Source organism: Homalodisca vitripennis, chromosome 2, assembly GCF_021130785.1.
Source record: "Homalodisca vitripennis isolate AUS2020 chromosome 2, UT_GWSS_2.1, whole genome shotgun sequence".
Taxonomy (NCBI): Eukaryota; Metazoa; Arthropoda; class Insecta; order Hemiptera; family Cicadellidae; genus Homalodisca; species Homalodisca vitripennis.
Window position 1 is genome coordinate 85,261,745 of NC_060208.1, and position 14,302 is coordinate 85,276,046.

The window sequence follows — 14,302 nt, forward strand, 5'->3', positions numbered from 1 at the left end:
AAATGCGCATTTTCATTTCCTTTGAAATATGATCTATTATTTCGACTGAGCTATACCTTGAATGAAGGCCTACGCCGACATCTACCCCATTTAGTTTTTGTATCTCAAGTAATCCGAAATGGTCGCTGTACGGACGGTCGTTTTGAGCAATAAAATATGCCGATCTAAATACAGCCTTAGTTGAATCGAGCTGAGCTTGATTCATTTGATCAATTACTTGTGGCATCGAATGTTTGTTTGATTTGTCAATAATTGTTTGAGCGATTTGGTGAGCTTCCGACTGTTTATGTTCAATAACCTTTTTCCTCAAAGATTTGAGTTGATTTGTTCTATTTGAGCCATAAAAACAAACTTTGTACGAACGCCACTCATAAGAAAGCGAAACATGTTCTTTTTTGTAGGCTCCCAAATTAAGGACTTCAAAACAAATTTTACAGACTAATTTACCTTCCTTTGAGTCTATCCAAGGAAAAGCCGCCTTCTTTCTCTCCCACATATCTTCTGTCCATATTTCAGGCCACTGTGTTCTGGGGTCATCTGCTCGAACTTCCTTTTCATTAGGCTCAGGCTCAGCGAGGTTACTTATTTTAATTTTAGCTTTTGGATTTGATGTTCCAGGCACAGGATTTGAGTCAGTCATATTAGGGGCACTAAAAATGACGTTATATATTTTTGTTTAGGTTTTGGTTCCATCACTTCACAAAATTCACAAACTAATAAATAAAAGATTAGTAATAGGCTTTCACAAATGTATTATAGAGGACTCAACTCAAACAAAACTAACAGTATATATGGTACGCTGTTTGAACTCAACCACTACGACTAAGATTTTCGACGATAACAGCTTAATACAAGCACTCACAACATAGAGACCGGGAACGCGAATAACAAGTCTCGACCTGCCTGTGTAAGTATACACTTCCTGCAGTTAGTAGGAGATGGACGGGCGGGGTGGTGTGGCACACCTGTCATGGGAGGGGGAGAGGGAGAGTGCGAGAGCATCCTGATTTTTATGAAGGCGCTAGTTGCGAGTTACAAGAGTTGCACAGCGCATACAATTACCTTGATACCACTCAACTGACATATAAGTGATGCGGGTTTGTTCTGGCCTTTTTATTATCCAGCGACTCGTCACCCGCCTACCACTTTTTACAGGCGGGTGGCGCTCCAGTTCACAGCTACGGCTCTAGATGCTATGCCGGAGCGACGCTCCGCTTCTTAAAGCTGTGCCGGAGGACCGCTCCGGCCCTACTACACCACTGGGTACATGAAATATTAAGAATATCCCTCCAGTTTGTAGGTTTGCAGCCCAGTAAGAATACCAGGATTCCACGGTAGTCTGAAGAAACCTAAACCTGAAATAGTGTGTAATTTCTTAGAACTTTAAAATTATTTAAGAGCATTACACTAAGAAGGTTTCCTTTAAAAAATTCCCAAAGAAAATTATTGTATATATTAATTAGTACGGCTACAATTTATATTTAAATACACGTGTTCAGTTTAAAATATCTCATTTAATTGTAGTAAAAAGGCGCATGCCCATACTTTACAACATACTGATAAACAATTATTCAAATAATTTTAAAGGCATCCCACTAATATTATAAATGCGAAAGTTTGAATGTTTTGATATTTGGATGTTTGGAGGTTTGTCCTCGAATCACGCTGAAACTGCTAAACGGATTGTGCTGAAATTTGGAACAGGTATAGCTTTTGGTCTGAATTAACATTTAGAGTGCTTTTTACCACCCATAACAAATTCATTCACCAAATAAAGTCGAATTCAAATTGAAAAATAGTAGGTTTACATTCGAATGTTATGATAAGAACGTAATAACGTTTCATAATTCAAATTAAACTGGCACTAAACAGCTGTTGACAGCTATAATTCGACAAACTTTCTGAAACATCTGTTTACATTGCTAATGAAAATAAAAAGATAATGGCGGGCGACTTATTATGCCAAAACACCCGGGGTGAATTTAAACGACCAAAACAGACCCATATTGACCGCAGCAACTTTTTAGTTGTACGATACACTTTCGTCATTGGGATAAAAAGGCTAACTCTTATTGTTACTGAAGCCATCGAAGAACTTCAATAAATTATCATGGAATATGGGAGGGAAATACTAATCTTATAAAAACTGTTTCACTTTACGACTTCAGGATCCCAAACCTCTGTTCTTTAAACTTAAATCTAAATTGGATCAGGAGATTGGAATAGCTTTGAGTGACTATCGATTATCTCTAGACTGTTTATTATGTCATAGAAAAAGAATACATAGATATATTGTCCAGTTTTTCAACAGAAAATTGCGTGCGAAGCCAAGGGTAACTGCTAGTATTACATAATTAGAAAAAGTATAAGAGAAAGCTATAAACGTGTTAGCAAAATAATATGTGAAAAGAAATTTAATAAACAAACTTTGTTGCCACACTATTTTCTTATTATAAATTAGTTACTTAATCGTAATTATACATAATTGATATAATGTTGTTCTCTCGTCAATGCAGATCAAAATCATATAGTCTGTATACATTTTGAGCAATAGGTTTCGAACTAGGCCAGTAATAGAACGCAAGTGCGGGTCCTCCCAATGCTTTACAAACGGGCACAGTTCAATTTCTCAGCTACCGTTTGTGACGTCACAACGGAGCCTACCGGCCCGGAGTTTATGCTGGCTCCGGTCCAAGTCATTATCATCTTAGTTGACAATTTTTTTAGTCATTGGCACTAGTACAGTAATTAGTAGTTTTAACAGAAATGAATATTTTATTTATAACAAGAATTAGGTTGGCAAAGCTAACTCTCGACATGGTTCATTGGCTACTCCCTAAATTTTTGATCAATATGTATTGCGACGTTTGCAGCAAAACTACACGTGGTGTCTGGGTGAAATGTTTTTATTAAATGTAAGCAATTTCTAATGATCTTGTAAATTTCTTTTTAGTTGTTTCTTTGAAGTGTGTTGTTTTCTCTTGGGTAAGATAAAAACTTGCAAATAAAACAAATGGGGTGTAATGACTAAATAGATAAAAATGGTTTTCAAAAATATAAATTGGTCGTCCAACTGTATTAACAAAGGAAAAAAGGAAATACACTTGAAAAGTAAATTTACAACTACTGTCGAAAAAGTATACCATGACGGGAAAAAGTTTTTCAACTAAGCGTTCAGGATTTCTAAAACAGAATGAAAATCCAAATCCTTTTAAAAACAGTCTTTCTGGCCTTAGTTGGTATTAAGCATTTTTGTAAAGCCAGCCTAACCTACCCCTAAGGACTCTTGAAGGAGTATCTCCTGCAAGCTCGCGTGTCAGTGAAAACGAAATTAAATGTTAAATAAGTTAAACTGTAGAAAATATTTTGAAATAAGAAATTGCTTCGGACGTTCGAAAGTCCTCATATTGCGTTTTAATTGCGACGAGACAACTTCTTACTGGCTCCAAACGATTCTAAGGTTTTGGCTCCCATTTGATCAAACAAGTTGACAAGGGAAACTGAAAAGGCGCAATTAGCGTGATTTTTTGTTCCCCTTTTTGGTGAATTGTTCCAACGATGTTAGTTTAACCATATACAAGATTAACATCAACACTAAACTCTGTAACAGGCTATTGGGGTATCGGTCACTCGGGCTACATACAGGTGGATGAAATCCGAAATCTTCTAAGAGCACATCGATAATGTTTTTAATGTACACATTGAAAAGAAAAACGATATCACACGGCCAGTTATCGTTTTTGTAAATGGCCATGAAAGCCAACTTTATTATTAGCTGAGTCAAATTAGTTCTGACTTACAAATCATACTGATCAATCTATATTCCAACGCTGTCATGCAGTAATGAGATGTTGCTGAATTTAGACCAATCAAGTCAGGCTGGAGAGAGGCAGTTTTTAATTGACGTAGTAACCACCCGAAATACGTTTTAACGAAGGAGAATCTTGCACCAGACATGAAGCATGTAGTGGACGAGGTGAAACCTCAAACCTAAGTGGATTTAAAGCTTTTAGCTTGCTTCCTTGGAATTGCAACTCAATTGACTGCACAAAGTGTTTTGATAAAAGCTAGGCCAGTTCGAAGGGAGGTGCTATAATTAACTTAATATAGAATAATTACTTAATATACAGAAATTTGTTAAAAAATTAACGAATCACCTCTGTTTTTTCGCAATCTTTCGAGTTTAGGTGGAGTTTTCCAGAAATAAGCAAGCTCAAGTTTGGTTCGCCATCAATAAAGCAAAACCTCACTCTTCAAAAACTGTCACTGAAGTATGTGTCCGAAATGGGCCTGAGACCAACGATGCCACATCATTAATGTAAAAAAAATAACAAAACTGTGACCTGAAATTATTCTATCTGGACCAGATATCATCCTCAATCCAGTAAAAATGACACTACATATACACAACAATCAGAGATAAATGTGAAACTAACCATACCTATACAACGGCCGAGAAAACGTTAAGTGAAGGTTTATGCTTTATCCTCCCATCTTCACAAGGCATTGCCCAAGCCTGTGGAAGCAGTAGGCAAGATTTGGCTAATATTCTCGTGTGACCCGAAACTACCATCAGAAAAGGCAAAGGACAAACTGAAAGAGTACTGTACATAGTTTTTTTCGAGGAAACGGGAAAAGATTCTATGAATTAAAAAGAAGAAAAGAGCCAAATAAAGAAAAAAAACAAGGCTGAAAGGAAACGTCTACAAGAAGAAGAAAAGGTTGAACAAAAGCCAGAAAGGAAAGTCTACTAAACAGTACAAGAAAATCTCCGTTAAGAACAAACATAATGAAGATCAATTAACCGAGAACAACGCTGACAGGGCAAGTTATGTTGCTAAAGAACCTTAGTCTATGGGGGAAAATTGTTTTCTGTAAAAAAGTGGTTCTTGAGACTGTTTTCGGATAAATTATAAAAAAGAAGAAGGTGACAAACCTGTTGAATTTGACATACCGTATCAAATAAAATGTGTTCTGTACATAGGGGACTTTAACGAAAATTATCCTGTGTTTGTTATACAATCCCTTTTTGGACTAAGGAAATGAAATTTACTGACGAATTAAACATTTAATGTTTTCATTAGGGTGTTGTACGGGAGCAATTTTATACTGTATGGATTATATTGTTTATTATGTAATTAACTGAACCAAGCATCACTCCTAATTCTAAAGAATCATTGCATTTCTGCACAATTATTTTGTTTCTAAGCAACTTTAACACCATATAGTTTATAGTCATTATAATTATTGTAACCAATTATAATGGATGCAGTAATTATCAATTATAATAACACATGTATATACAAATTATACGATATTAGAGTAAATAGTGTGCTTGATTTCATTACCTGAATCTTATATTGGCAAACTTTGAAAGCGTGACAATGACTGTCAAACTGAATGCCAATGCCTATTATATTAAGTGCCAATCACTACACATAATATGTACAGTATTCGCAATACAAACATATTTCCAATTCTAAATGACACAACTATTCACTTTTTGAACTTATGCGAATGAAAAAAAAACACTATAAAGCCCAAAACCAATCAACATTAATAAAATGTCATTTTTTCTGTGAGACAAAAATATTGAACAGTGGGCAGCTTAATTAAGTAGTAATGACTATATATTTTACTCTACGTCTCGTTGGCTAACCTGACTAATATGCCACATTTCCATTTCTTTGGCCAAAGGCCTAAAAAGTCACAATCACATTCACAATTCACATTTCACAACTTGTTCGTTCCGCTCTCGTCGCCATCGTACACGAGGGTTACTAGGAGGGTATCGAAATGGCGAAGAAAAAGGATTCCGACAAAAGTGCCCAAAATGACAGCAAGACAGCGAAAACCGACCCAGCCGAAGACGAAGAACCTAACTTCAGTGACGATGAGAGATATGTTGATGATATTTCCGATGAAGGTGATATTAGCTTTCGAGACCACTTTTTTATAACCTAGCTTCGATGTCACAACTAGAAAATTTCTTTTAACAGTATTAGTCTATTATACATTATAGCATATTATTCAATATTCGAGGAACTCAACATAACTTTGTGTACATAATCATAGCCTAGTGTGAGCCAATCCAGTTTTGCAGTCCTGAAGTAAAGAATTAGTGTTATAAATGCCTGTTTTAAGTGTACAATATGTTCATTTTAAGTTGTAGCCTAGTCATTTAATTATTAATTTTAATGGTATTTACTTTGGAAAAGTTACCTAAGAAAGTCTAATAGCATCTTTAATTTTTTCAAATAGTATACCTAACTTACCTTTATTTTTACAATATTAATTTTTATCTGTAGACAATCCATAGGCTAGGCCATTATGCAAAAGTTTTTAACATGTTAAAAAAACTCATCTACTTGCCGAAAGAGGAGCTGCAGTATGATAAGTGGCCACCACTACAATCGATTCATCAATATTCATTATTGTATAAGCTACCAAAACGTCGATCCGAATTTCATTGTAGGTATTTCAAATTACAGTATTGCCTTTAGCTCAGTTGTTTAATATCTAAGAAAGTAATAATTTTATGATGAATTTTAAAAAAACTATCAATACTATTAAGTTTTATAAAATTAACAAATTGTAGTATTTTGTTACTTTTTATTATTTCGAAGGATAAATGTGTTTGATAGCTTGTGACACAAATAACACATGTAGGCCTGCATTGCCATTGCAGTTACAAAAATATTATATATATATATATATATATATATATATATATATATATATTTTATATATATATGTATCATTTTACTTTTGTTTGAATTAATTTAGAACAATATCCTTGTTCACTACATTAAAACATTAAGAGCTGGTAATAATTAAATGCAAATAGCCTTCCTATAAATAGAATATTGTTTTATTCAATAGTTTAGGTAAATTTCTAATTGATAGTTTTGTATCCTGATTCGACTGTGTTGGTGGCCGCTTACTAAGTAATTTATGGAGCTGTAGGTGTATTAATGATAATTCAGTCATTCGATATGACATTATAAATATAGTCAAATACAAAGGTAATATTTATATATAGTAAATATATATTTTAACATTATTCACACGATATATTTTCTTAATTATTGTAGATCAACCGCGGTGCTATTGGCAGGATTTCGAGGCGCCTCAGAATTCCATGGGGCACACTTTGGGAAATACTGATTTATAGACTACTTACAACAACTTGATAAATAATGAAGATTACTTATGCCTCTAAAATACTTAATAATATTACTACTACTATTAATGAGTTCCAACAGTAAATCATTTACAATGATTAATCACGTTTAAATGGCTTACGGGAGGGATTTCAGAGTGAAGGATCATTGATACTTTTGGATATATTTTACAAAATACAGTATTATTAAAATCAAAGTCCAAAATTGCTATATATCTTAATTTTGGTCCACTCATTCCCATTTCATTGTTTGATTACAAATAGTTACAAAGTTTGGAATATTTGTTAAACTTTTACTAGAGATGTTGGTGATCTCTTATTGAGGATATGCTATTATGAATGATAGAAAATGTATCCTATTTAACCTATTTATTCTTTTCACCAGCCTCGGATTTTTATCCTCGTCAAAAATGAATATCACATTTTTTTAAAGGAATTTCTCTATTCATTTAACATCAATTAATATTTTCTTAATTTTTATTGCATGAAACTACTTGCAGATGTATTAGTGTAAGTTATAGGTACTTTGGGATTATACCGACCACACCCAGACATGAATCGTTATTTGACATTTTGTTTCTACTAGATTAGCGTAGAACAATATTTCCTCAATATAAAACAGGTATTGTCTTATCGCAAACCCCTCCCCATCCTCAGACAGAGGTCAAAGTCGAGCGGTCTAGTAGATACGTGATTGCAGAGTCTCACCGCCCGTTCAGTTGGTGCGTCGCTTTGTTGTACTTCCGTGCTTTACCCCTAAATTTCTTCAAACACAACAATTCAACAAAAACTAAACTCTTTAATAAAAAAAACTCACAAAACTTGTTTTTATTCTTGATTACACTCCGCCACCCAAAATGCGAGTGCCCCCGGCCATCAGCGCGGGCTTCGGCAGCACCTTCGGTGCTACCCCACGCTGATGTCAACGACAGAAAAACATCCCTCGAGATAGTACCTATCAGTATAATATCAAATTCTAGAGGGGCTGATCAGAAATATAAATTGAACTGTAATGGAAAGGCAATTATGTACCGTGCAAAAACTTAAATAATCATGTGATGCCGCGCGACCTGCCGTAATCGGGATTCTCGAGAAAGATAAGATAACAGCGAGAAAGATAATATAACAGCGACAACAATACCGATCACAATACCTGGAAATGCTTGTTGATTGATGGAATGTTAATTCTCAAATACATCGTTTTATAACGTTGTAAGTTCATTAAAAAAAGTTTAATCGTTGGGGGTATATAACGGAATCTGAACCCATTAACAATTGATAATCGTAGTAAGTTTGTAATTTTGTAATTAAAGAGTTGTTTTTTCGTTCTATCATGTTTGTTTCTATAAATTTGTATTTTTGTGTTCTTCATACTGGGTGTGGTCGGTATAATCCCAAAGTACCAAGTTATATTATGCAGGGTATTTACAGATTGGGCCCATCAATTTTAAGTTGTTTGAATTATTTTACAGTACATATCGTTCCAAAGAGATAATGAAAACCACATTGTAGTTTGTAAATCACAATACAGTGCAGTCTCTATAATCCGGCCATGCGGTAATACGGCACGTCCAGTAATCCAGACTGTATCCTTCTGTTTATTTCACAGCGATTAGGCATACTGTACTGTTTGTTTATTACGTTTTATTGTGTATTTAGTTATTTTCCAATTGTACTTTTGCGTTCTACTTATGTTAACACTTAGAGTGCTAATCCCGTATTTTTACGGAACAGCGAAACTTCCAAAGAATGCTAATCCCGTAGTTTTACGTGTTTGTCATTTCAATTGGTATTATATTACATTGTCCGTATTTAAACGGGGTTTGCCTACTCTACAATGTTATTTGACGTTCGTTGCATTCGGCAGTCGATGTCGCAATCATGGCTTCTCGCAGCTTGAACGACGTTGCGATCAGTTATGTATTAGATGACGATAGTTTTATTGCTGTTGATAGTATTTTTGACGATTCTGACATCGATCCTGATTTCATGGAAGAAGATGAGACACATATTTCAGGTAAGAATAAGTCTATTTATCACATAAACATCAGTCTAAAAGTTTGGTTATGTTATTGTTTTCGTGAATCAAACTATAATTTGTATTATAATAAATAAACTTTATTCAACTAATATTCTATTCATATGAATAAAATGAAAATATATTCATATTTCACATAGTATATTTATTATGTTACAGATGCTGAAAACAGTACTGACGGCGAAAGTGATGCCGACGCTTCAATATGTCGGCATAGTTTTTTTGTCAAAAAACTACAAAACATAAAAACACGATTTGTATTATTCAAAGGACAGTTTATATTTGTAAATGGGTCATTGTAAATGATTGTATATATGCTTAGTTTAGTTTGTTAGATAAAAAAACTGTGTCAAAAAATAATTTTTTGTCAAAAAATATATGTTATTCAAATAGTATACATTTTTTATGTGTCGTTTTTTAAAACGACACAAAATTTAAGCTAACAACAATTTAATAACAATTTAAGCTAAAACGAGATTGTTATTTTAAGCTAACAATCTCACGTTAAAATAAAGACGAAAGTAAGCTGAATTAAGGCATGTATTTTTCTTATACCTTAAATACTTCTTTTTTAATAAATTTTTGAAAACCACCAAAAACGCCCAGCATTCTACAGAGTTACATATTATTTAGGGCCAGCACTCAAAGTGTTAAACTATACTTTAACTGGTTTCTAATAAATTTCAATGTACATTTGTATATTTTTCGTACGTTTTTACCTATACATCCATTAATCCGGCAATTTCGGTAATCCGACACTACCAATCCTGATATACTGCCGGATTAGCGAGATTGCACTGTATTGAAATTTCAACTAATACTATATAAATATTATTAATTGAGGAAGTGGCTGAAGGCCCGTATCAAATCGTGCAAGCGCAGTTGCTTATGGTACTTAATATATTTGTTACTGAATATTTTTTTTTTTGTATATTGCGGTTTACATATTTTCTATTACTAGCTGCTTCTGTGATCATTGTTAGTTGCTAGGAGTGATAAATGAACATTACTGGCAATCAGCGCAAGGCACATCACAAACTAGTCAAGCAAAGCAGGTATGCGGCCCTTGACTTGTTGTGACAATAGGAATTGACTGTTTTTTTTTCTGTCTGGGTTACGGAGTGTCATAAAACGGAGTGAAATTATGTGTATGAATCATACTAATTCCTTACAATCTCTCTTTTACTAACATATCACGAGTTAAGTGCTTACTTCCAAATTCTTTCAAGTATATTATAAATGTATATTTAAAACATAATATGTATTTATTGATAAAGTTTGTCAAATATTTCAAATATAATTAAATACTGTTAGGTGCTGTACACACTCCTGGTCAATTGGGTTACGGATATATAATAGTTCACGTATTAATATATTGCTATGTAAATTTCTCTAGATCATTTCATATTTTTCTCTAGTTACTGAAGCAAAGTACTTGCTACCAACATTTGTCAAGTAAATTATTAAAGTACACATAAAACGCTATATTTTAGTGTCTTATGAAAAAGAATTTTCTAATCGGGTTATGAGATAAAGTAGTTCACTTATTAATATATTGCTATACATTGATTTCAGTAGATACTCTCATATTTTTTATATTTACTTAGTAAAGTACTTGACACCAAATTTTATCAAGTATATTGTTACAGTACACTTAAAATACTTTAGTTCAGTTGGTTTTATAGTTCACAGTGAATAAGGTAATGAAGATATAGTGGATTACGTATTGATATGTAAAATTTCAGTGGATTAAATTAAACATAAAATACTTTATTCTAGTGGCTCTATAAATATAGTCATCATTTGGACTTAAATCCTTTAAAATATAGTGGATTCTGTATGAAGGTTATAGTCAGTTGCATCCCATGTTAAAAATCAATTGAATGCTTTTCCCAAAATATTGTTTTAATTATTCTTGTTAAAATTAAAGTGCAAAAATAAACTTTATTACTATATTTTAATGAGATCTGTCAGATAACACCTGAGATAATAATTGAGTGGCTTACGAAATGGCAGGACATTTTTGTTTTGACCAGACTATTTTTATGAGGACAGTGGGACCGTACGATGCAGCAAAAAGGGTCAAATAAAACAGGTTCAAACTGCTAACTGTAGACTGGTTAAAATAACCTTAAAAGAGATCAGAGCATGATCAATATTCTCTTCTTTGTAAAATTTTAGGCTGATAATTTCTATAAGTTCTCTACGCCAACCAGGCCTTCCCCTCCAATGCCTTGCTGTGGAATTCTTCATTAAAACATTTCTCACTGGGATTTCTTGTTATAAGATTCCTTGCTGTGATACAAATCAATATTCAACGTTATGGGACTGTTTCGCGATTTTATTGCTCTGTGTCACAGCAAGGAATCCCACAACAAAGAAATAGCAAATATTCCCACAACTAGGGGCCTTGTTGTGGCACACTGAGCTACTATATGCCTTGCTGTGGGAATCCTTGCTATGGGACCAAGCCTATTTAATCAAACATTTGCTATCAAAAACTTAAGTAGGACAAATATTATACTAAATTAATCGGGATGTTTCACAGAGTACTTTGAATTATAATTTATTGAATAATAATGCATAATAAGTATGTACCGAAATTATAAAGTTCCGATACAAATGTTGGTTTGCTGTGTTTGGTCTTGCACTTTGAGAGAACGCAAAAATCACTTTTTCCCTATACTTTTGCTCAGGGAAATTTCATTTAGGAATGGTTTTGGCTACATAACTGCATTCAGAATTTCTTTCTCAACAAGATCTTCTGCTTCTAATATCTGTTTGTTGATATATGTTGTGAAAAAAGGTGCAACCACCGTTTTTCTAGTTTCACTAGTCGCTAGTATTTTGTTGTTTCTCGTATATTATCAGAGTTTTGTTAGTATCAAACGACACCAAACTCTTCCTTGTGAAATGTACCACCAAGTGGTATAGATATCTTCAAGTAATGAGTAAATTATAAGTTTTTATTTTGTGATCAAACTTTATAATTTCAAGAGGACTATAACCGCCATATTGATGCACCAGCATTACTCATTAAGTATTCTAAACTTTTATTTGAGAATTCTAAGCTTGTATGTATAAACTATACCATGAACAATACTTAGTTTTATGTGTGATTAATTTATTATACAATAGTTTAGTGACATTCACAGGTCTGTATGCTAAATTGTGATTAAAAAATTACTATGCCTAGGCCTAGATTACGAATACTGTTTATTTTATTATTTTTTAAACACTATGAGTGACCAAGTGAATAAGTCAGGTTAACTTAGACAATTATTATTAGACAATGAGTTTTTATTATAATAAATTAACTTCATTTTATGCATTTTCTTATGGCATATTCTGTGTTTTCTACAACTTTTCTGATTCTCAGTAGTTTGAGCTTTTTTGAAAAAGGTTGCGCCCTAGACATCAGATGCTTTACTGTAATCTAGGCTGATGCAAATAACGTACTGTTTACTGGTCAGTTTCTTTATATGTTCTAACAGGCTGATGTTTGCTGTGTTAGTTGATATTCCCTGTAGTAATCCATGTTGGTTGGGGGTGATAAGAGTATTATGTTTAAGAAAATGTAGTGCTCTCTCGTGAAGCGTAATTTTTTTTAAATCAGTATGGAAAGGATTGAGATTAATGAGAAAGGCCAATAGTTTTTAAGATTAGAAGTTGATCCTTTTTCTGTGTTTCGGGTATACTTCAGAGAGTGCTGAGAGAAAATTCCAGACAGAAAAGGATTTATTTGTGATGGATACCAAGGAAATCATCAGTTCTACTGCACAGTGCTTGACTGCTTTTGAGCTGACCTCATTAAGCACGTGAGGTGTGGTTTTGAAAGATTTTATTATATCTAGAACTTCTTTGGCATTAGTGGGGCTTAATGAAAATAGAGTAGATCGTCTGTATGGATGGGAGTTTTGGAATGTCCCGTTTTGGTTTAAAGTCTTTTCAACTGCTTGTTTAAAAAATATATTAAAACTTTCACTATCTCATATGGGTTGTTAATAAGTTTGTTTTTGTCATTGGACATTGGATGTATTATTTATTAAGAATGTAAAGAGATCTCAATTAATACTTTTAGTACTAGTGCTATTGTAAGAAACTAATCTTCTAGACTCATACAAAGCTTAAACATTATATCACAGGCCTAAGTGCATTAAACAACAGTTTATTAGCCCAAACAAGGCTTGCAATGATATGTCTTAAATACTAAAATGTTGTGAGAACTAGTTTTAAAAGTACATTAACACAATGGCTTTTCAGTCTGTCTATGTTTATGTCTCCAACCAATACAACATCATTTTTATATGCATGGATGAAGACTAAGGTAGCTGACAAGGTTTTTGAACTGGACATCATATTTTTACCAGATGTTTAAATTCCAAAAATGTAAATATTTTGTTAGTCTTCAATTAATTTCTTTTGAGGTTGTGTCGGGTTTTTAAACAATTAAAATCTTTTATATATGTCCTTAGATTGATTTATTATACTGTACATTTTGGGATTAAGTGAAAGTATTAAACTGCAGTCTTATCTTGTGACCACTATTATTTCTGATCTTTTTGGGATTTGAATTGGGTCCTTTATTGATTTGAACATTAAGAATGGTAGTGCTATCAATCAGGAAGTTTACAGATAAATTTGAAATGAGCTGAGTCCCTTATACAAGTAATCTTGTTACACTGTCTGCATGCACTATTATGGCCACTGACCCTTGGTTATTTTCTTTTAAAACCTTTGTAGGATGCCGTCACTGCTCCCTTCGCCCCTTTTCAATCACATAGATGTTGATAATATGTAAGATTCATTGATAAATCCAGTAGGAGACCTCTCTTTTTAGTTATCTGTTTAGTTATAATGTTACTAGTTTTGAACAGAATTTTCCTATTTTAATTTTTTCTAATAGTGAGATTAATTTTTCTGACACTAATCTACCCTAGTGTATTTTTTCAATGAACTCGTTTTTGTAGTAATTTAAAAATTGTCAGACAACTGTCAGTTTTATAAAATTTATGATGGTTCTCAAACAACACATTTATTTAGTTTTATAATTTTTTCTTTTCAGGAATAATGAATAAACA

The 14,302-nt window shown here is 33.1% G+C and overlaps 1 protein-coding gene across 1 annotated transcript in view; it reads left to right on the forward strand.

Moving 5' to 3' along the window:
- The first annotated feature begins 5,729 nt into the window (after positions 1–5,729).
- Positions 5,730–14,302, forward strand: part of LOC124354300 (eukaryotic translation initiation factor 3 subunit B) — a 50,421-nt gene continuing 41,848 nt past the window's right edge. The window contains exon 1 of the mRNA XM_046804645.1: positions 5,730–5,926. Within this exon, the coding sequence (XP_046660601.1) occupies positions 5,797–5,926 (130 nt within the window). The 5' untranslated portion in view covers positions 5,730–5,796. The remainder of the gene's footprint in view (positions 5,927–14,302) is intronic.